At 51.4% G+C, this 21,182-nt stretch overlaps 1 protein-coding gene across 1 annotated transcript in view; it reads left to right on the forward strand.

The window, feature by feature from the left end:
* syne1b (spectrin repeat containing, nuclear envelope 1b) overlaps nt 1-21,182 on the forward strand; it is a 94,689-nt gene that overhangs the window by 43,747 nt on the left and 29,760 nt on the right. Inside the window, exons 54-94 of the mRNA XM_047013860.1 lie at nt 112-468; nt 728-864; nt 1,308-1,485; nt 1,623-1,805; nt 1,969-2,112; nt 2,783-2,938; nt 3,356-3,520; nt 3,783-3,955; nt 5,148-5,301; nt 5,497-5,640; nt 5,933-6,097; nt 6,435-6,752; nt 7,060-7,215; nt 7,530-7,700; nt 7,832-8,158; nt 8,327-8,479; nt 8,857-9,024; nt 9,174-9,350; nt 9,549-9,695; nt 10,050-10,175; nt 10,308-10,484; nt 10,852-11,117; nt 11,330-13,490; nt 13,648-13,985; nt 14,412-14,556; nt 14,863-15,081; nt 15,331-15,599; nt 15,871-16,036; nt 16,292-16,447; nt 16,598-16,750; nt 16,915-17,097; nt 17,430-17,567; nt 17,888-18,073; nt 18,337-18,459; nt 18,724-18,906; nt 18,999-19,142; nt 19,477-19,668; nt 19,840-19,974; nt 20,199-20,318; nt 20,588-20,749; nt 20,975-21,157. Coding sequence (XP_046869816.1) covers nt 112-468; nt 728-864; nt 1,308-1,485; nt 1,623-1,805; nt 1,969-2,112; nt 2,783-2,938; nt 3,356-3,520; nt 3,783-3,955; nt 5,148-5,301; nt 5,497-5,640; nt 5,933-6,097; nt 6,435-6,752; nt 7,060-7,215; nt 7,530-7,700; nt 7,832-8,158; nt 8,327-8,479; nt 8,857-9,024; nt 9,174-9,350; nt 9,549-9,695; nt 10,050-10,175; nt 10,308-10,484; nt 10,852-11,117; nt 11,330-13,490; nt 13,648-13,985; nt 14,412-14,556; nt 14,863-15,081; nt 15,331-15,599; nt 15,871-16,036; nt 16,292-16,447; nt 16,598-16,750; nt 16,915-17,097; nt 17,430-17,567; nt 17,888-18,073; nt 18,337-18,459; nt 18,724-18,906; nt 18,999-19,142; nt 19,477-19,668; nt 19,840-19,974; nt 20,199-20,318; nt 20,588-20,749; nt 20,975-21,157 — 9,498 coding nt within the window. The remainder of the gene's footprint in view (nt 1-111; nt 469-727; nt 865-1,307; nt 1,486-1,622; nt 1,806-1,968; nt 2,113-2,782; nt 2,939-3,355; nt 3,521-3,782; nt 3,956-5,147; nt 5,302-5,496; nt 5,641-5,932; nt 6,098-6,434; nt 6,753-7,059; nt 7,216-7,529; nt 7,701-7,831; nt 8,159-8,326; nt 8,480-8,856; nt 9,025-9,173; nt 9,351-9,548; nt 9,696-10,049; nt 10,176-10,307; nt 10,485-10,851; nt 11,118-11,329; nt 13,491-13,647; nt 13,986-14,411; nt 14,557-14,862; nt 15,082-15,330; nt 15,600-15,870; nt 16,037-16,291; nt 16,448-16,597; nt 16,751-16,914; nt 17,098-17,429; nt 17,568-17,887; nt 18,074-18,336; nt 18,460-18,723; nt 18,907-18,998; nt 19,143-19,476; nt 19,669-19,839; nt 19,975-20,198; nt 20,319-20,587; nt 20,750-20,974; nt 21,158-21,182) is intronic.

The following is a 21,182-nucleotide window of genomic DNA, read 5'->3' on the forward strand; positions in this document are numbered from 1 at the left end:
GTGTGATGTTGAACGGGATATCATAAATCTCCATCTCCAAAGACAGAAACCTCTGCTTTGAGTCGTGGCTAGTGATGATAATGGATTCCTGTGTGACTTCCTCTGTGTCAGGAGCTGATTGAGTCTCGCGAGCGCGGCCGAGAAAGGCTGAGCCGGGTGCAGCGGGCAGGAGCGGCGGCCAGGGACCACACAGGCGCCGGGGGCTTCGAGGCCGTGGAGCGGGAGGAGTCAGCGCTACTGTCTTCCTGGGAGCAGTGGGAGCGTGGGGCGCTGCAGACGCGAGGCGCCCTGGAGACAGCACTCTCTCAGATCGCTTCCTCGGAGCAGGAATTCGGCAGCCTGGCTGCCCGGCTGGAGAAGGACCTGGGGGAGTTTGGCGGCCAGCTGAAGAAGCACCGCCTCAGGCTGGCCCAGGCCGAGGGGAAGAGCAGTCCAGAGGAGGCCGTGGAGGGCTGGCAGATAGCTAAGGTGAGGACCAGAACCCTGCACCTGCAGAGCACAGGAGATGGAACGGAGCAGCAGATTGACATCGGGAATGATTCCAATTTTGGCAAATGCTCTTATCTTGAAACGGCTTGAAGTGGCCAGTCGTCATGTATCCATTTGAGCAGACACGGATGTGGCTAGAAATGGCTTATGAGGATTGTTGGATTCTCCCACCCATTCTAAGGATTAGTACCAAAGCAACCACAAGATCGGTCCTTTTCCTCTCTGTTGAATTCTCCAGGATACTCTGGACGGGCTGGTGAAAGCAGAGCCCATGTCAGACAGCCTGAAGACCCAGCTGAACGACCTGTGCCGGTTCTCCAGAGACCTGGGCACTCAGTCAGAGAGGGTGTCCTCCCTCATCAAGGAATACAACAGGTGAGTGAGCTTCACGAAGCACCAGACACTCAAACTCAGGTAGGTTTGCAGATGAGGTGCTTCCTGTTTAAACATGGTTCTGTTGAAACGGGATCGTTTATAACTGTTGCTTTGTTGATTGTGATCAAAACTGTACATTTATAGTCCTTTGGAAGAAGTCACACCAATCTTTATCCCCTAAAACCAAAAATGTGTTAGTCCTTAGGTAGGAAGCATCACGTACAGGCGAGACATTATTATCTTCATAACCTCCTTGTAGCTTTGGTAGTATTTATAAAGGTATTTCATACCAATAAAGCAATAAAGAACTGATAAGCGAGATTGTTGAGTTCCCTAAGCTGATGTCCTAGTCTAGGTTTTGTTGCTGTCTTGAAGGTGCCTTGCTTGAACATTTTGCCTGATATTCACCCCCCCCCCCCTCCCATTCCTCTGCTGTGGCTCAGTCTGAGCCTCCAGGCCTCCAGGCAGTGCCAGAGCAAAGAGAAGGTTCTAGACCAGAGGTTCCGCTCTGCCTACCGAGACTTTCAGCAGTGGCTGGTCAACGCCAAGATTAACACGGCCAAGTCCTTCGACGTGCCACAGAACCTGAGCGAGGCCTCGTCCAGCCTGCAGAAGATCCAGGTATTCCACTGAGAGACAGAGAGAGATCCATTGGCTGTTTCACCACAGACAGACACAGAAAGCTCATCCAAAGCCCCTGTCTGTTGAGAAATGGACGGTTCCCCACAGTGAGTCTTCATTTCTTGGTTCCTCTGCAGGAGTTTGTGAGCGACAGGGAGCAGGGCCAGTCTAAACTAAACTCGGTGGTGGTCAGCGGTGAGCTGGTCAACAGTGTTGCAGTAAAGGACAGGGTGGAGGCTGTTCTCTCTAAAATCAGCAGTGCCAGAGAGGACTGGAAGACTCTCATGTCTAACCTTCACCAAAGAGAGACAGCTTTGCAGGTAAGATATCTGGACATGTCTTTACTCTCTGTCTATTTTATTATCTGGATATGTTATTAGACGTGACTAGTCAATTATCAGATACAATGTCCATTTGATCAAATATTATTCCGTTTGCGATGAAATGCGTGTGGAAAATCACGTTGGACTTTTTTGGTTCTAGAACCTTCAGTCTCAGATGAAGGACTTTGAGGCGAGCGCCGAGCCTCTCCAGGATTGGCTGAACGAGACGGAGGCCAGCGTGCAGGAGAGCAACGCCCGTCTCCATGACCTCACCGCCAAGAAGCAGGAGTTGTGCAAGCTGCAGGTAAAGTTTCCCCTTTGGGTAGAGAGAGACAGCTAAAAGCCGTCCACATCACCACCAGCCCCACCAGCACTGTCGAGAGGAAGCCCATTTCAGCCTTGTCTCAGGAAACGACGTTCTCTCATCCAGCTTGCAGCGCCGTGTCAGCGCTCGTCGCAACAGCTAACCGCTAATGTGCCGCCATCTTGTCCTGCTCATCTTTAAGGCTGTTAACGCTTCTGATCATTTAATGTTAAATAACTATTCACAATTTGAGGTTCTGTTAGGGTCTTTCAAACGCTCGCATTAAAACTCCCTGTCTGCAGTGTCCATAAATCTATTGATTATGCGTCATGATCCTGAATGCTGTTTCATGACCCTAACATTGACAGGGTCCCTTCCTCTCCCTCCCTCCCTCTTTCCCTCCCTCCATCCTTCCCTTTGTCCCTCCCTCCCTCTTTCTCTTCTTCCCTCTTTCCCTCCCTCCCTCTGTCCTCCCTTCCTCTGTCCTTCCCTCCCTCTGCTCCTCTCTCCCTCCCTCTCTCCCCTTCGCCACGCTGTCTTCCTAACCCCTGTGGTCTAACCGTCTGACGCCAACCGTCCCGTCTCCTTCTGGGTCTCTTTGTGTGTCTCTGTGTGTGCGTGTTTGTGTGTGCTTGCATGCATCTGTGGTAACCTGCTTGTGCTCTTCCAGTCTGCGCTCGAGGAGTTAGCCTCTCAGGAGGTTCAGCTGAGCAGGCTGAGAGAGAAGGCTCAGCGCCTGTGGGACGAGCACGCCGCCGGGAAAGGCTTTGTGCACCGTGTCTCCCAGCTGTCCGCTCAGTACCTAGCTTTAACCAACCTGACCAAGGTAACGTCTGCCTGCCCGCCCGCCTCTGTATGGCCCCTGGGCTGGGAGAGGAGGGCTCTGGCACTTGACTAGGTCTGTGTGGAGAAAGCCTTTGCTTTACGTTGTGTGATGTTAATGAACGTGCCAATTCGATCGTGCCTATTTTGTAGGTGTGGTGAATGTTGTGAGTTGTAACCTAACATGGTTTGTTCACTAATTATTAGCGTGATAGCTTTTCTTGTGTTCACTTGGCTATGACTGGTCTTACATTTCTCCGTAGTCGTTAGCCTAGTGTAGCTTTGTAGTGTTAGCATGGGTGGGTGCCTTTGGTGAGGTGTTCCTGGCAGCATGGTGAGGTGTTCCTGGCTTGAGACGAGTGAACGCATGCAGGGAGAATGTGCAGCGTTGACTGGGAATCTGACTTGTGTGGTTCCTCAGGAGAAGGCCTCCCGCATCGACCGCATCGTCACTGAGCACCAGCTCTTCTCCCAGGGGCTGAAGGAGCTGCAGAACTGGGTGGCAGATACAAGTCACATGCTGCAGACCTACTGCACCCCCACCGCTGACAAGAACGTTCTGGACAGCAGAATGATCAAGCTGGAGGTACGGGACACAGATGACAATTCGGCCGGGGACGTTGTTTTATGCTTAAAGATTAATTTTGATACATATTGGGACCACAGTGGATGTGCAGTCATGCTTTTAGACTCTCTTGTTGTTAATTTTGACATAAGAGATGCATTTCCAATGCACGGACTGACTGGGCCCTAACTGAAACAGAGATTCAGTGATACTGTACTGTAATAGTAACAGGGTTTTAGTACTGTGAACCAGACTGACCATCTTCTGTCTGGGCCCCCGCCAGGCCTTGTTGACCGCACGCCAGGAGAAGGAGATTCAGCTGAAAATGCTGGCCACCAGGGGGGAGTCTGTGCAGAGGAACACCTCAGCTGAGGGGGTCCCTGTGGTCCGGAAACACATCCAGGACCTGAAGGACTCATGGGATGGCCTGCTGTCTGCCTCCATCCAGTGCAAGAGGTCTGGATCCTTTCTGTCCTCTTCAAATCCATTGCTCGGAACCACTCTGAGAAGTGCAGTGTAATCACAATACAGGGATGCCATGTAGAACTCCAATGATATCTAGGAGAACACCAGTAATTGTGCTTACCCTCAGCAAGGCACCCTATTGTTATCTCACATATATAGTACTTATGTTCCCACCCTACCTAGGCCCACAGGGTTTTTATCTGCATTGAAATGGTTTCGGCGGCTTGCATAAGGCCTTTCTCACCCCGCCTTGGCCTTCTAGGAAAAATCGCACTAAATGATAAACAATAAATTGTCCTATCCTGTTACTACTGTCGCTACCAGCCAGTTAGCTAAATTCCATCGGCTTCAGCTCTAGACCCATAGGAGCTGATAGCTACAGAAAGCGAGCCAGTCACGTTTCCTTCTCGCTGAACAAACTTGTCTTGATTACTAGACAGCAGATCAATTGGAAATGCATCAAACCATATTTCCAGCAAACTTGTTATATTCTCCAGTTAAAAACAATACACTTCAAGTGTATTTACTTTTTGGAGGGGCATATTTTAAGTTGGCAGGTGGTAGCCTAATGTTTGAGCTGCGATCCAACTAAGATTCTGCTAGAGTGACAATGTGGTTTGTGTCAAAAAGGTTTCTTTTATTGATGGAATGCAATATGATGCCTAAAAATATTAGTTTAAAGGGAAAACTTACTAGGAAGTTTATATAGGCCTTGTTAAGGAAAGATTGTACACAAGATTGCCCAATTTCTTTGTCATAGTCAACCATGTCAGACTGTAACATCACCATTACCTCCTGCACTAAATATAATGAGTAAAGAACCATGTTTCCTGTCTACATTCAGTCAGTATTTAGTGGAAATTAGCAGCAACAAATGGATGTTTGCTTTTTATTATATGAAATCTTCATAATGTACAGACATAGTACACCCATACAGGCTTGTCTTTCTCCAAATATGAAGACATTTGATATTAGTTAAACAATAGGTTTGGTGGGGATAGAAAATAGGTGAAACTGCCCTTGCTGCAGTGGCCTCAAGCACTATCACAATTTCCCCAGCAAGTGTATCCTTTTAGTTCCAAGTAGAACTCCTGTCATTGAAAGTACAACTCCAGTTCTCCAAGCCATTCCAAGTGATGATGATTGTGTGGACTGAAGTGCTGTTCTGTCCATCTCTCTACAGCCAGCTGGAGGGTGCCCTCTCCCAGTGGACCAGCTACCAGGAGGACGTGCGCCAGTTTGTGGCCTGGGTGGAGCGGGTGGAGGACAGTCTCAACCCGACAGACAAACAGTGTCCAGAGATGAGGGACAAGACTTCCAACTTGGGCAAAGCCAAGGTATCAGATACATGCTGCAGGACAGCACACATGCCCGGACTGAGGGACTGACAGAGTATTTCAAAGTAGACTTCCTTTTACATTTGCATGGTGAATGGGCTCTTGGTCATCCACCAACACAATAAAATGGCCACGTTTGAAGCCTAAACAGCCTGTCAGTGAAGTGAACCCAGTGTTGTTGTGGTGTTAACTCAGCTGCTGCACGAGGAGGTGCTAAGCCACAGCAGCCTGCTGGAGACCATCACGGCTAAGAGTGCCAGCATGGCGGAGCACTATGTGGCCCAGCTGGAGCTGCAGGACCTGCAGGAGCGCTACAACACCGTCAGACACAGAGCCAAGGTACACAGGCTGCAGAGCAGCAGCACGTAGCAGCAGGAAAAGTGACGTTTTTTTTAATTATGCCATTAAGTAATTGGGGATTAGAACCTGCAACCTTTTGATCTTCGATTAATTGCTATACATATGCACACACAAACATACAGTATATAGTTATGTGTAGTTATAGTTTATATATCTGTTTATATGTAGGCTATACTTACTCCATCCTATAGATAAGGTGCACAGCAGGCAACCTGAAACAGAAATCATGTAATCTCCAACATACTCATAGGTAGCGTGTTTGTTCCTCCAGAGTGCGGTGGGAAAGGCAGAGGAGCTGGTTCAGGCTCACCAGGAGTACCAGAGGGGGCTGCAAGCGTTTGAGCAGTGGCTGGAGCAGGAGCAGGAGAAGCTGGGCTGCTACACCCAGCTGGAGGGGGAGTTGGAGACTCTGGAGGAGACGCTTCAGAAACTACAGGTCCCAACATATAGTATCTCTTTGTCTTCACTTACAGAAACAAAATTATGAAGGAACTATAAAGGAAAATGGTCTTTTTACCATTTTTACTGATAATAGGAAATACAAATAATGAATAAGAATAAAGCAAAAATTATAATATTTCTGCTTTCACATACAGGAATTAGGGATACTTTACACTTTTCTACCCTTTCATTGAAGTGAAAATACTCCATAAAAAACATTTGAAAGTATTTTAAGTAACATTTGAAATAATGTTAACTCAGGTATCCAGTGATCTATATTACCTATGCGTGGAGCTCCAAACATTGACAGGTTACATAATTTCCGTTCCCAGGAGCTGCAGAGACACTGCACAGAGGGCCAGGCCCTACTCAACAGCCTGGTGGTGAGCCGAGACCACGTTGTCCCTTGGGGGGCCCCCCAGATCGAGGACCGGACCCTGGAGACCCTGCAGCAGGACTGGAGGATGTACCAGGGCTGCCTTGGAGACACCAGGGCCCAGCTCAACAGCGCCCTGGCCAAGCTCAGGCAGATGGAACAGAAGTTCCAGCGCCTAGACAGCTGGCTCAAGGGCATGGAGACCAAGGGCCAGCTGCGCAGCCATCGCAGGTCTGACCGGGAGACCAAAGAGGCTCAGCTGCAGCTTATAAAGGTCAGCAGGGGGTCAGGAGACTGGGGGGGGGGAGGGTTGGGTCACAGCTAGATATTGAGATCTTGCTTTATCTTGTCCCTCTCTCTAGCTTTGTCCTTATTTCTTTTTCCGTCCCTCTCTTTCCCTCTCAATATCTACTCTTTCTCTCACTTATTTTTTAATGTCTTTCTCTCTCTATCTCTATCTCTCTCTATCCCTCTCTTTCTATCTTTTACCTCTCCCTCTCTCTCACATCCCTATTTTTTCTCGGTTAATGTCAATGCCTGACTCTCTATCTCCGTCTCCCCCTCCTCTTCCCTCTCTGCAGGGCTGGCAGGAGGAGGTGCAGGTGTACCAAGAGGAGATGGAGGGGCTGGGTGTGCTGGCTCGCCAGGTTCTGGATGAGACCCACATGAGCAGCCGTGTCAGCACCCGGGCCACCCAGCTCACCGCCCGCTACCACGCCCTGCTGCTGCACCTCCTGGTAGGGCCCACACACACACATGACCTGACACACACACAAACACTACCTGACACACACAGCTACACACACCCCCATACACTGATACACACACACACACTGACACTGTGACAGGGGTTCCGTTACTGGTCAGGCTAGCATATAGAAACCCACGTCTACGCGTCTATGAGCAACAAACTGATCTAAACCAGGCAAACCTAACACTCAACAGCACACACAACCTCTGACACGCACACACACATCTGTCAGTTGATATAAGCGGCCCTCTCCTCTCTTTCCTGACATGTTTCCCTCCTGTGTCCTGGTCTGTGTTGTAGGACACCATCAAACAGCTGCAGGAGGAGGTGTCCTGCATAGAGGAGGCCCACAGTGGCTTCAGCACCTTCTCTGACTGGCTGAGCGCCGCGCAGAACAGCTTCAAAGCTGTGGCTGTCAGCATCGATACGGTGGACCGCGTTGCCATGGAGAGAAAGATGAAGAAACTGGAGGTACTGAAATTAACGGACCATCTAAAACACCAAACATCATAAAACTGCAACAACAACAAAAAACCTCCTCAGCTCTTCTCAGTGTATAAAAGCAGCCTGACTCCCGTGTTCCTATCCCGTCTGTTTCTCAGGCCCTCCAGGCAGACATGGAGCAGGGCCACGGCTTCCTGAAGACCATGAGGGAGAAGACAGAACGAGCCATGGCCTTCCTGGAGGAACCCGAGGCCCTGAAGCTGAAAGAGGAGGTGGACGAGCGCCTCTCCCAGCTGGAGGGGCTGACGGCCACCCTGCGCGCCGAGCACAGCGCTCTGGAGAAATGCATCGCTCTCTCCAGAGACTTCCTGGACAAGTACAAGACCCAGGCCCAGTGGCTGGCAGAGACCAAGGCTCTGCTGGGCTGCTCCGTCGAGCCCAAGGCTGAGCTTTACCAGAAGAAAGCTCAGCTAGCCAAATACAGGGTAGCTCAATGGCTCCTTATAATACACAGTTTTATTTCATATAAGCTTTACATCCTTTACACAAAACAAAGGAAATACTTAAAAAGCTGTCGATTATTGTTGAATGTCACTGTCACTGGCTCACAAAGATACTCATTTCATAAACATTTGAATGGTGTCGTCATCTAGACTATCCAGCAGACTGTGCAGTCTCACGAGTCAGCGGTGAGGTCTGTGGTGGAGAAGGGAGAGGTTCTGCTGGAGACGGTCCACGATCCTACCATCAGCGACAACCTCAGCCGGCTGCAGACAGACTATCAAGACATCTGCACTGCAGCCAAGGTAGGTCTTACCACGGACCATGTTTTTGAATTTGGTTCGAATTCCAAAATGATAGTCTCGCTACGTCAGGTACATTCGGCTACATAGGCAGGTACATTCCAAAACAGACATTTTATAGCAAGCAGATTGTATTAATGTTGCCCTTTTTTATTCATGTAAGCAATGTCACAGAGGGCTTCACATACGCCCAAAAAACTGCACCTAAACCAATCTAAATATTGGTCTATATATTACCAGTGGTGGTCTCTACTCACGGAAGGCCTGTGGTCGTATTAGCCTACCTGACTGTTGTATCTGGATGGAGAGAGGTTGGAGATGGGGGGGTTGTTGTCGTGGGCCAGGCTCTAAGGAGGAGGTGGGGTGGTGTTGGGTTGCAGGCCCAGGTACAGAGCATGCAGGAGTGGCTGAAGGAGCACGAGAGCTACAACAGCGATCTGCAGGAGGTGGAGAAGTGGCTTCTACAGATGTCCAGCCGCCTGGTCACCTCTGACTCCATGCAGACCAGCAGTATGGAGATGGCCACCCAGCAGCTAGCCAGGCACAAGGTGACCGCTACCACCTGGGCTCACAAGGGGACAATGTCACGGGGGTGACCAATGACAATGAATGAAATGAATTGTTGGGCTGTTGCTTGGTGTGCCATGGTCCCATTTTGAACCCGTTTTGAGACTGTTTTGTCTCTGGGTATTTGCAGGCCATAATGGAGGAGATCGCCGGTTTTGAGGAGCGCTTGACAAGTCTGAAAGGGAAAGGTGAAGACCTGGTGGCCAGCGGCTCTGACCAAGTGCAGGCTAAGATCAGTCAGCAGGTCCAGGCCCACCTGCAGGGCACTAGACACAGTTACTCTGCCATCTGCAGCACCGCCCAACGCGTAAGTCGACATATAATCTGAAAGTAATAAATATATGTAAATAAAGGATTCATGCGGGGATTTGAACACACAGCCTCATCATGTGTACTCCAACACTGCACTATACCTATCCTCAGACACCATTATCTAACTGAGCATAGTCTTGAGCTCTCCTCTAACTTGCCTTGGCTGCGGTGTTGCGTGTGCGTGCTCCCTCAGGTGTACCAAAGCCTGGACAGGGAGCTGCAGAAGCATGTCAGTCACCAGGACACCCTACAGCAGTGTCAGGTCTGGCTCTCCACGGTGCACGAGGAGCTCCGGCTGCACGACCAGGCCCCCTCCGGCCTGCAGGAGGCGCTCAAGCAGGTACTGCGGAGCGCTGACCCGTCTCCATAGACGGACATTGGAATCAAGTGACACAATAATAATTGTCTCTCCATGACAATGAAGTGTGTTGTGGGTCTCTGTGCTCTGGAAATTCCAGCATTCCCGTTTCCATGGCGAAAACAAACACGCCATCTCTAACTTTGTCATTTCTGAGAAAACTGGGCTGTTAACTGTTGTTGACTTGAACTTACAACAATGTTTTTTATATTGCTGTGATATTAAATGATTTAGTGTACAGTTAGTCACTTAAAAAAAGGACAAGGTTAAAGATTTTACTTTGAGATCAGTTTTATGTGGTGCCTGATGGTTGAATCGTTCCTGGTGTCTGCTCAGGTGAAGCACTACCGCGCTCTCCAGGAGCAGGCCAGTACCTACCTGGACCTCGTGTGTTCTGTTTGCGATCTGGCTGATGATGCTGTGAGAGTCACCGCCGCAGACGTCCAGCGGGTCAAACTCACGGTGAGGGGCCCTGACCTTTCCATGACCTTTCAGTGACCTCTCTAACCCCCAGCGTCCTGTCTATCCAACACCCTTGAGCTAAAGTGATCCCTTATAAGAACCCTGGACCTTCTACTGTGTGTGCTGTCGCAGATCGAGGAGAGGATGTCGAGCTCCCAGGAGCTGTCGGAGGGCTGGAGGGAGATCAAGGAGCAGAAGCAGGAGCTGACGGCTCTCTTCCAGGACGTGGAGCAGCAGCTAGTCACCCTCTCCAGGCGACCTGCCGAGCTGGAGACCAAGATAGCCCACAACATGCTCACTCAGGCCAAGGTAGGACGCCCCACTGCTACCACACTCTTCGGTAACTCTTCAGATCCAGGCGCTTGTAGTAAGAGTTAGACCTAGCTAAGAGGTAGTGAGATCCCATTAAGTTAGTCTTATTACCCAGTCTACTTCCACACCTCCTTCTTCTACACCTCCAGTTGTCCACATCTTCACCACTTTCTTCATCTCCCATGTAATCTCAAAGCTTTGCGTGAGTGTCCGGATGGGCTGCATTTCTGCTGATGCTGCTACTCATTTCAGCATGTTGACTCCTAGATAATTATATATAATATAATTAATAATATAGATAATTACACTGAGTCCTTCTTCCTGTTTGTATTTCATTTACATTTGTTGGGGGCGTGGCCGACAGGAGTTCTGCCAGCAGCTGCAGTCCAAGCAGGGCACCCTGACCAGAATGACAGAGAGCGTGAGCAGGCTGAGCGGGGGTCAGGACTCCCCGGAGCACGCGGAGATCGGCCGACTCAGCCACTCCTGGCTGGAGCTGTGTCACCAGGCCAACAAGCTGCTGGACCAGAGACAGGAGGATGTGCGGAGGACTAAAGAGTACCAGGATTGCATCACGGCTATAGAGGCCCTGTTTGAACACGTGTCCAAGGAGTGGGACAATATGGCTAGGTGAGGTTCTCCAAAACATGTGATTAGTGTATTTGTGGGTATGTGGTTTATTGTGGTCATATTACATATTGGGTTTTGTAGTCATCGTACAGGCATGTTGTTATGGTAATGTGCGTGATGTATGTATACAGTTGCCTAGTTATCTAAGAATGTCATGGAGGCCATGCATCGTTTGTGTTTGTTTATATGTTCTTGTGTTGGTTTCTCCCCAGAACGGATGCTGAAAGTACCTCGGAACACCTGAAGGCCCTCAGGAAGCTGGCCGTGACTCTGGAGGACCAGCGAGGCACCCTGGAGGACCTGAAAGACCAGAGACAGAAGGTCATCCATCATCTAAACCTGGATGACAAGGAGCTGGTCAAAGAACAGATCAGCCACTTTGAGCAGCGCTGGACCCAGCTGCAGAGCCTCATCAAGAGGAAGATCCAGGACTCGGTGGTGACCCTGGAGGATATGGGCCAGGTGGAGGCCCGTCTGAGGGAGGCCCGCGAGTGGGTGGAGGAGCAGCAGCCGGCCCTCTCCGAGGCCATGAAGATGAGCCCCCCTCCGGAGCTGGCTCAGAGCTTCCTGTTCGACCACCTGAGCATCTGCAGCGAGCTGGAGGCCAAACAGCTGCTGCTGGCCCAGGCCACGGCCGACGCCGACCGCGTGCTGGCCCACCTGGGGCTGAACGAGCGCCAGCGGCTCCAAAGGCTCATCGCTGACACCCAGGCCGAGGTGGAGTCCCTGAGTGTGAAGGTAGCCCAGCGCCGGAAGCACCTCAGCAAGGCGTTCACGGAGCGCTCGCAGTTCCTCGTGGCAGTCGGCCAGTCCATCGCCTGGGTCCAGCAGAATGAGAAGAAGGTCCAGGCGGAGGAGTACATTGCCCTGCTGCCCGATGACCTGGCGAAGCAGGTAAGGACCTGCAGGAACATCCAGAGCAGCCTGAAGGCCTACCAGAGCGAGCTGACCTCCCTGTGGTCCCAGGGCCGTGACCTGATGAGGGACGCCACCGCGGACGAGAAGGTCGAGTTGCTCTCCAAGCTCCAGGAGCTGCAGTGCATCTTTGAGAAGGCTCTGCAGAGGTGCGGCCAGAGGCTGCAGGAGCTGGAGAAGGTGCTCATCTCTAGAAAGTACTTCAAGGCCGACATGGAGAAGACATGTCAATGGCTGAAGCAAGCGGATATTGTGACCTTCCCTGAGATCAATTTAATGAACGGAGACGCAGAGTTGACCGTGCAGCTAGCAAAGTACCAGCAGATCATAGAGCAGGCAATGGAGTACGAGAATCTTCTTCTCACAGTCCAGAGGGCAGGCCAGGAGATCCTGCCCACCCTGAACGAAGTGGACCACTGCTACCTGGATGAGAAGCTCAACGTTCTCCCTCAGCAGTACAACGGCATACTGGCCCTGGCCAAAGAGAAACAAGACAAGATCCAGCAGGCCATTCTAGCGCGCAAGGAGTACGCCTCTTTCATAGACGTGACCCACAAGGCCCTGAAAGAGCTGGAGGATCAGTTCCACTCCCTGGGGAACCAGCCCGTTGGCCTACAGACAGAGGAGGTGGTCAGCTTGCAGCACGACTACAAAACAATCCAGGAGGATTTGAGCAACCTCGGCCGGGCTGTCAGCGAGCTGAACCAGAAGAAGGAAGGCTTCCGTAGCACCGGCCAGCCCTGGAGGCCCGAGATGATGACCCAGCTGGTGAGCCTTTACAACGGCCTGAAGAGGCTCATCGAGCAAAAGGTGGAGCACCTGGAGGACACCCTAGAGTCCTTCGAGGACCACAAGGCCATGGCCAAGCAGGTGGACTCTGAGCTGAAGGCCACCAAGGAGCAGCTGGTCAAAGTGAACGCCGAGACCCAGTCGGCCGAGGAGAGGCTGAAGAACTACCACGCCCTGGCCGGGAGCCTCCAGAGCGCCAACTCCCACCTGTCCAGGCTGATGGAGCAGATGGACAGCCTGGTTCCTCATGTGGAGCAGGCGGCCCACGAGGCTTCCAGGGACCAGGTGGTCCTCTGGCAGGACGAGCTGCTCTCCCTGCAGTCGGCGGTGGGAGAGCTGATCGAGGAGTGCGAGAACCGCTTCGTCCAGAGCAAGGACTTTGAGACGGAGGTGAAGAGGACCCTGGACTGGCTGCAGCAGGTCAGGGACGAGCTCGGCTGTGCGGTGATCGTGGACGTGAGGGTGGAGAAGGTCCAGGAGGAGATCAGGAAGCAGCAGATCATGCAGGAGGAGATCCAGTCCAGACTGAGGATCGTGGCCGCCCTCAGCAGCAGGGAGAAGCAGAAGTACACCAGTGCCAACGAGCTCGTCCCCGCCCATGTTGACCTCAGCCTGGAGGAGATGGCCAAGCTGCAGGCGGACGTCCAACAAGCTCTGAGCTCCAAACAGGTGAGATCTTCTCACCAAAAAAATCAATATATTGCCGAACTATACTAGATTGTATTAGAAGTATACATTCCAAACACTTCAAGATTTTTCTCAAAGTTTCTCAAAAATAAAAAAAATATACACATACTTTGCCACCTATCTCCACCCGTCTCTCCAGATCACCCTAGAGGAAGCCCTGTCGCTGTGCCAGAAGTACCACTTCAGGATGCAGTCCGCCTGCGAGTGGCTGGAGGACGCTGTGGCCTTCCTGCAGCAGGCCAGCCTGGGGGTGGACGTGGAGAACTACGAGGAGTGCCTCCGCCAGCAGGACGACATCATGGCCACCGAGCAGGAGTTCCTGGCCCACCTGAGGGAGCTGGAAGCCCTGCCGCCCCAGCTGGATAGCCTGGTGAACCCCACGGCCAGGCAGCAGATCCGCCTCAGCGTGGAGTCGGCCCAGCAGAGGGGCGTGGAGGTCCGCGACCAGCTGCAGTGTCACCATGACGTCCTGCACAGGTAGGACCACGTTGGAGAGAGAGACGGAAGAGGGAGAGAGACATAGTAGGGACAGTTTTATAAAAAACATTACTCTACAAACGAATTTGGTACTTGATTCCACTCGTAGTTGTGAAGGTTAAGTTCAGACTGTGGTAGTCTCCTGCATTGTCCCCTGCCATTCTCATGTAATTATGACTTTACTTTGTGACAACCTATTATTCCATTCAATATGCTGCATGTTATTAAGTTAACAGGGTCTTTGCACAAAAACACTTGTGTTAAAGTTAGCTATATAGCTAAGTTACATCTACAGTCCTTGGGTAGGAAGATTTCAAACAATAAAAAACGTCGGAAGGTCAGAAAACAGTTGGCTCCAAGTCACGATCAGTGCCTACGTTGACTGGTTTGTGTTGAGCCATGTTTTCAGCGTTGTGTCTTCCTCAGCTGTGTGGCCCAGTGGCAGTCCTACCAGGACGCCAGGCAGACCGTCATAGAGCTGATGAACGAGGCGGAGAAGAAGCTGACAGAGTTCTCCACCGCTAAAGCCGCCACCAGCCAGGAAGCAGAGGACAGGCTGCGCACTCACAGGGTACTCACCGCCACAGGGAGCATGTTTCCGGTCGAACTTCTGTTGATAAAGACGTGGACGTTTATAATAGTCACAGTTTTGGTTCATTACTCCTGGAGTACTCCCTCCTCCCTCTTACAGTATCAAGTTTCACTAATGTGATAGCCTGTCGGGCTGCTTTGTGTCATAACACTTTGGGTAACTAGTTAACACTTCACTCACGCAATCCATGTTTAACCGTAAACCAAACTCAGACAAAAGCCAATTGGACTGTAGGTACAGTAATGCTCATTCCCTGCTAATACCCCCCCCCCCCCCCCCCCCCAGTCCCTGGTCTCCATGGTGAACAGCTTCCAGGAGAAGCTGACGGAGCTGGAGGAGCAGGCGTCCCAGCTGGAGCTGGTGGGGAGCGACGCCAGCAAGGCCACCATCAGCCGCTCCATGACCACGGTGTGGCAGCGCTGGACCCGGCTGCGCAGCGTGGCGCGCGGCCAGGAGAGGGTGCTGGAGGACACGGCGCAGGAGTGGAGGACCTTCCAAGAGAAGGTTCACAGGAAGCGGGAACACACTCAAAATGTCTAGGCTCAGTTAATCCATAAGAAATAGCACGCAGTACCATACAATGTAGCACAAGAATCAACCCCTTCAGATATCACAAAAAACACTCAAATAAAGACTGGAATAAGTAAACATATGTTAGACTTTGCATGTATAGTTTCTCACATACGTTTTCAATAAAAATTCAAATTCAGCGGTTTGGTAAACACTGCATGTTCCCTTCTCTGCCTGCGACAGATGGTGAAGCTGGGCTCGGTCTCGGACGAGCTCCGGAGCCGCGTCCCGGACTGCGCGGTGGAGAAGGCGTCCAAGGCGGCGCTGCAGGCGGTCCTGGAGCAGCACGAGGCCCTGAGCCAGGACGCGGAGCGCGAGCTGTCCTCCCTCACCTTGCTGAGGCAGTACGCCGTCAGCCTGCTGAGGGATGTGGAGGCGCCCTCGCCCGCCGCCGACCAGGACGAGCTGCCCAGCCTGCAGGAGATCAGGGCCCTGCACGACCAGCTTGAGAGGTACTGTACACAGCCTGGCCCACGCAGGTCCTCCTGGAGAAGTTCAACAAAAACGAGCAATAACGACGCCGTAGTTTGAAAGTAAATTAGCACCCGAAAGGTGCTTATGTTCATGTTGGGTTCTCGCCTTAGAAAGTTGACCAGAAATAAAATGTTAAATCAAGTGAAGCGGTGCAGTCTTCTGACACTGTAAATCTGTATGTGAAATCTGTTGACTGTGTTCACAATTTCATGCGAAACATACCTGTTGGTTCCTGTGTCGCCTCCTCAGCGTCCTGGTCCAGTCCCGGACCAGACGCTCGCAGGCCGCCCAGGAGCTCAGGGACAGGGAGGGGGTGGAGAAGGACCTGAGCGCGGTGAAGGCCTGGATCCAGGAGACCAGGGAGCTGCTCCTCAACCCCACCCCAGACATTGACTCCCTGTTGCAGGAGCTGGAGGTGATTAGCCAGCCCTGCCAAAACAGCGATAACCACATGCAAATAACCAATAACCTCCATGTTTACATACATTGATACTCATGAAGCTTGTGGCTCAACAACATGTTGCTGTTGAAAGGAAGAGGAATATGGAGGCGTAATAGTGGTCTATAACAGTAATCTATTGTACAAAAGTACTGTATGATAGAACATACTGTAATATACAATCACACAATAAAATATACAGTCTACGTTAATAGTCTGTGTTGTTTACAGGTTGTGCACGGCGACGTGATCCACTATCGTCAGAATGTCGACAAGATTGCCGAGCAGCAGCAGAGCAAGTACCTAGACCTGTTCACCATCCTGCCCTCGGAGATCTCCATGCAGCTGGCCGAGGTCTCCCTGGCTCTGGGCGCCATCGAGGACCAGGTAGGCTGCCTCTCTGGGACCACGCTAACACTCAAGTTCACATTTAGTGAACATTTAGCTGACAAAGTACATGGAATCTTGAATGTGAGGTACAGATTTTTTAATATGATTGCATGATTGCAAGTTGATGTGTGTGTGCACATGCCAAAGGTTCTATCCAAAGAGAGAGAGATTCAGAAGACCCGAGATATAAAGGAGGACTTCAGCTCCAGGATCCATGACGTGTCAGAGAAACTGAAGGGCATCTCCAGCCAGCTCCAAGACAAAGCTACCGATGTTGATCATGCCAGAGACGAGACCAAGGTGGGTTGGAACTGATATTCGACAAGCAGTTATTTTCTGTCTCCCGCCTGTTGAGCTTTTTCAGGTTATAAAACTATTACTTTCAGCATTTCAATTCCCTCAGCAGACCCTTTTATCCACAGCGTTGCGGAAACGCTTCTAAACGCTTCTAACCTCCTCCTTAGAGTCTGTGTTCGGACCTGGACAGCTGTGGTCGGACCCTCTCAGAACTGGACGGTGCCGTTCAGGAGTTCGGCCGAAGGAACCCCTTTCTGGCTAAGCAGCTGAGTGACGCCATCTCCAAGCTGCGTGACATCCATCACCACACTGCCAGGCTAGCGGAGTGTCGTACCATCTGGCTCAAAAAGGTCATCATCTAACATCAGCAATGTTATTGACCGTCAGAATCTAACATCAGAAAAGTCAATGACCGTCGGAAACTAACATAAGAAATGTTAATGACAGTCAGAATCTAACATCAGAAATGTCTGAAAAAACTGATGACTTGTCATCCTTACAATGAGGCTAAATGAGTAAGCCCTAAACCTTACTCTCTGGTGGACTGTTGGTGTTGCCATTGTGATGATGTAAAAGGTGCTATTTATACTGCATCACCCGTGAATCACATTGTATAGTTGGTTGTTAGCGCTGTTTTTCTGGTCTGTGGTCCCACGCCTCCTTCCTTATCTCGGCTCTGCAGGCTGGGGCCCATTTAGACGAGTACAATGAGATGCTGGAGTTCATCGTGAGGTGGTCAGAGAAGGCCAGGAGCCTGGCCAGGGCCAACATCATCTGGAACTCCTCAGCTCACCTGCAGGAACAGATACAGATGTACCAGGTGGGTAGGATCTTCAACCAGACAGGAAGTTAAATACCCTCAATTGAAGATACAGTGCCTGGTGTCCTGCTGTAAGACTGTTTTTGCTGTAAGACTGTTCTGCTGTAAGACAATTCTGGTGTAAGACTGTTGTCCTGTAAGGCTGTTCTGCTATTAGACTGTTCTGCTGTAAGACTGTTCTGCTGTAAGACAGTTGTCCTGTAAGACTGTTCTGCTGTAAGACTGTTCTGCTGTAAGACCGTTGTCCCCCTGTGAGACTTGAAGTCCTGCTGTGAGACTGTTGTCCTGCCGTAAGCAGCTGTCCCCCTCCTGTCCTGCAGTCTGTGCTAAGAGAATCCCGGGAACTCCACGGAGACCTGCAGAGCATGGGGGAGAAGGTGGAGCTGCTGTCGGAGGTGCTGCAGGTGGAGGCCATGAGCCAGCAGGTGTGTGACCTCAGCCGTCAGACGGAGGAGCTGCAGCAGAACGTCAGGACTCGCCTGCAGAGCCTGGAGGACGCTGCTGAGGTACAGAGGAAGTGGGATGAACACTGCTTTGATTCATCAGTTCTCAGGCTACACACATTTATGAATTCACTCTCAAACCTTTGGTATTAACTTTAGTGGTTGGTTTTAATAATTTGATATGCCTATAAATTACACTACTGACCATAATCTGTAGAAAAAAACCTTTAAAGGACTGCTGGTTTGATGAGTTTTTATCCTTCACCTGACATATGAATACCCTGACAAGTCAGGTCTGATAAGTCGTCTATGTGCTGTTTCCTCAGAGCATGGAGGCTCTGGAGTACGAGGTAAAGGCCTTGCATGTGGCTCTGGACCAGGTCCAGGCCACCCTGACCTCCCCTGAGCTGGCCAGGCAGAACCTGAGAGAGCAGCTGGCCCAAAGACAGGTAAGGTCATCACCATCACCTGGAAGAAACACAGTTTGCATCTGTATTGCACACTTGTTGCTAGCTGTGGAGAAGGTAACATCCTGAACTTCATCCCTGAAAGATCAAATATGAAGGTATAATAATAACTCCCAATCTGGTGAGCTACCTATGGTAGGTTCCTGTTCAAATCTCAAATCTTAGTAATAACTAACCTGATGTAAAGCATCAACCAGTGAATTATTATGCTGGTTCAGAGCATACATGTCCCTCTATGTTTCCCAGCGCCTGCTGTCAGAGATGGAGAGCTTCAAGCAGCAGGTGCAGGCGGTGCAGCTGTGCCAGAGTGCCCTGCGCGTCCCAGAGGAGGTGATGCCCAACCTGGCCATCTGTCGCACGGCACTGGGCCTGCAGCAGGAGGCCAGCCAGCTGCAGCACGTCGCCATACAGCAGTGCAACATCCTACAGGTAGGGGGCGGCCCTTTGGGTCAACACGTCACGCTGCAATTCGCTACATAAGCTCATCCGATGATGTGATTGGTTGGTTGTCTGGTGTCCAGGAAGCGGTGGTGCAGTACGAGCAGTATGAACAGGAAGTGAAGCACCTGCAGGGGCTGATTGAGGACGCTCACAGGGTCATCCAGGACCGGCCCATCGCCACCAGCAACATCCAGGAGCTGCAGGCCCAGATCCTCCACCATGAGGTGCTGTCAGCACAGAACAGTCCACCGTAGCACAAGTATAGGACAGAACAGTTAGCATAATATAGATGTAGCATATCACAGTTAGCATGACACAGACATAGCACAGAACAGTAAGCATAGCATAGAAATAGAACATCACTGTTACCATAACACAATGCACAGAACAGTTAGCAAAGCACAGACATAGTACAGCAAGCATAGATGAAGATTATGAAAACGTTAAGCCATTCTTTCCTAGATTCTCTATGTGGTAGTCACATATGACAACTAGTTCTTTGAAACTGAACTCAATGGCTGGGTCTTCTGGCTGTCTTGGGGGCGTTCTTTGGTTCAGGAGCTGGCCCAGAAGATCAAAGGATACCAGGAGCAGATAGCCTCCCTGAACTCGAAGTGTAAGATGCTGGCCGTGAAGGCCAAACACGCCACCACGCTGCTGGCTGTGAGCGACGCCGAGGGGCTCTCCGAGGGGCTGGAGGAGACGGATGGAGAACAAACCTCCAGGAAACAATCCGGCCCCTCTGTCATGGTGAGAGGCCGCCTGTGCACTACAGCACGCTTGCTTGGTGAATAACCCCCCAAATGTGTGTGTGATTTGGTACGAATGGGTTATTCATGAATAGGGGTTCCTTTGTTTCGGTTTCCTGTCGAACTTGCTGTTGCATGGGTTTACCCTAACCCTAACCCATGGGTTTGTCAGGTGACTGCTGGCCGCTGTCACACTCTTCTGTCCCCTGTGACTGAGGAGTCTGGGGAGGAGGGGGCCAGCAGTGAGGTCTCCTCTCCTCCCACCTGTCGCTCCCCCATGGCTAGTACTGACGCTTCGCTAAGCAAGGTTTGACCTTCTGGGCACTCTCTCGCTCTTTCTCTATCTCCTTCCTTCCTCTGACTCTAATCTACTGACAGCATGAGTGCTATCAAATCTACATGGGGACAATAATCCAAATAAACCCTTACTGTATCTTTGCCCATTGCTCCTAACATTGACGTGCATAAACAAATCTACACTCACTGCATCCTGTGGAGGGCCATTGCTCACTTGTCTCCTGCCTGTTTTAGATGGGCATGGGGAGAGCCACCCTGACAAGAGCTCCCATTCAGGAGTTGTACGACCCGACGTTTGAGTCCGTGGCCAACCTAGATGACCTCCAGCGCTCCTGGGAGACCCTGAAGAATGTGGTGAGCCACCTTGACCCCGTGCTCGGTCCTCACGCCGTCTCCGAGGAGCAACACCGTTCCCAACGCGGTGTATTTAACACGCCGAGAAGGACAACTGGAAAGCTATTTATGTAGCAGACTGGAATCACCAATCTGTCACACCCAGCCTACAACGATCGCCCTTAATTGTGTGCTGCGCTTACCGTGTGCAGTATTTGGACGCTCCATGAATCCAAGTTCTGTGAACCTCGTGGCGTTAATTAATACTGGTCCCGTCCATGTCTCTCCAGATCAGCGAGAAGCAGCGGACCCTGTACGAGGCCCTGGAGAAGCAGCAGCGCTACCAGGGCTCCCTGCAGTCCATCTCCTCCCAGATGGAGAGCCTGGAGGCCAGGCTCAGCCTGCCGCTGCGGGGCGACGCCACCCCCGACGGCCACATGGACGACCATTGGGTGAGGCAGAAAGGGCAGTGGCCTCAGAGCCTTCATGTGCCGGGTTGTCACTGAGAGCTAGGCTCTAGTGCGAGTTGGCATTCGTCGATCTCGGTCACACAATGCAGTGAGCAAAGGGAGAGGATCTCAGAACCTCCATTGATGGGGAAAAAATGCAGGGCCCTAAAGTCGCGTGACAAGTGAACGGCCGAGCTTGACGCTCCTGACTGTGCTTGTCTCCGCCAGGCCATGCTGGAGGACATCCACAGGCTCCAGGAGGAGATCAACGGGCTGCAGTCCAGCTTCGCAGACGAGCTGGACGCCGTGGACCCGGCTGAGGGGCTAGCCATGCAGTCCTCCCTCACAGTCCTGGCCGAGAGGATGGCCACCATCCACATGAAGGCCACAGGGAGGAGGCAGCTGCTGGAGGTAATGCTGGATTGGGGTCTGGTGG

Source organism: Hypomesus transpacificus, chromosome 3, assembly GCF_021917145.1.
Source record: "Hypomesus transpacificus isolate Combined female chromosome 3, fHypTra1, whole genome shotgun sequence".
NCBI lineage: Eukaryota > Metazoa > Chordata > Actinopteri > Osmeriformes > Osmeridae > Hypomesus > Hypomesus transpacificus.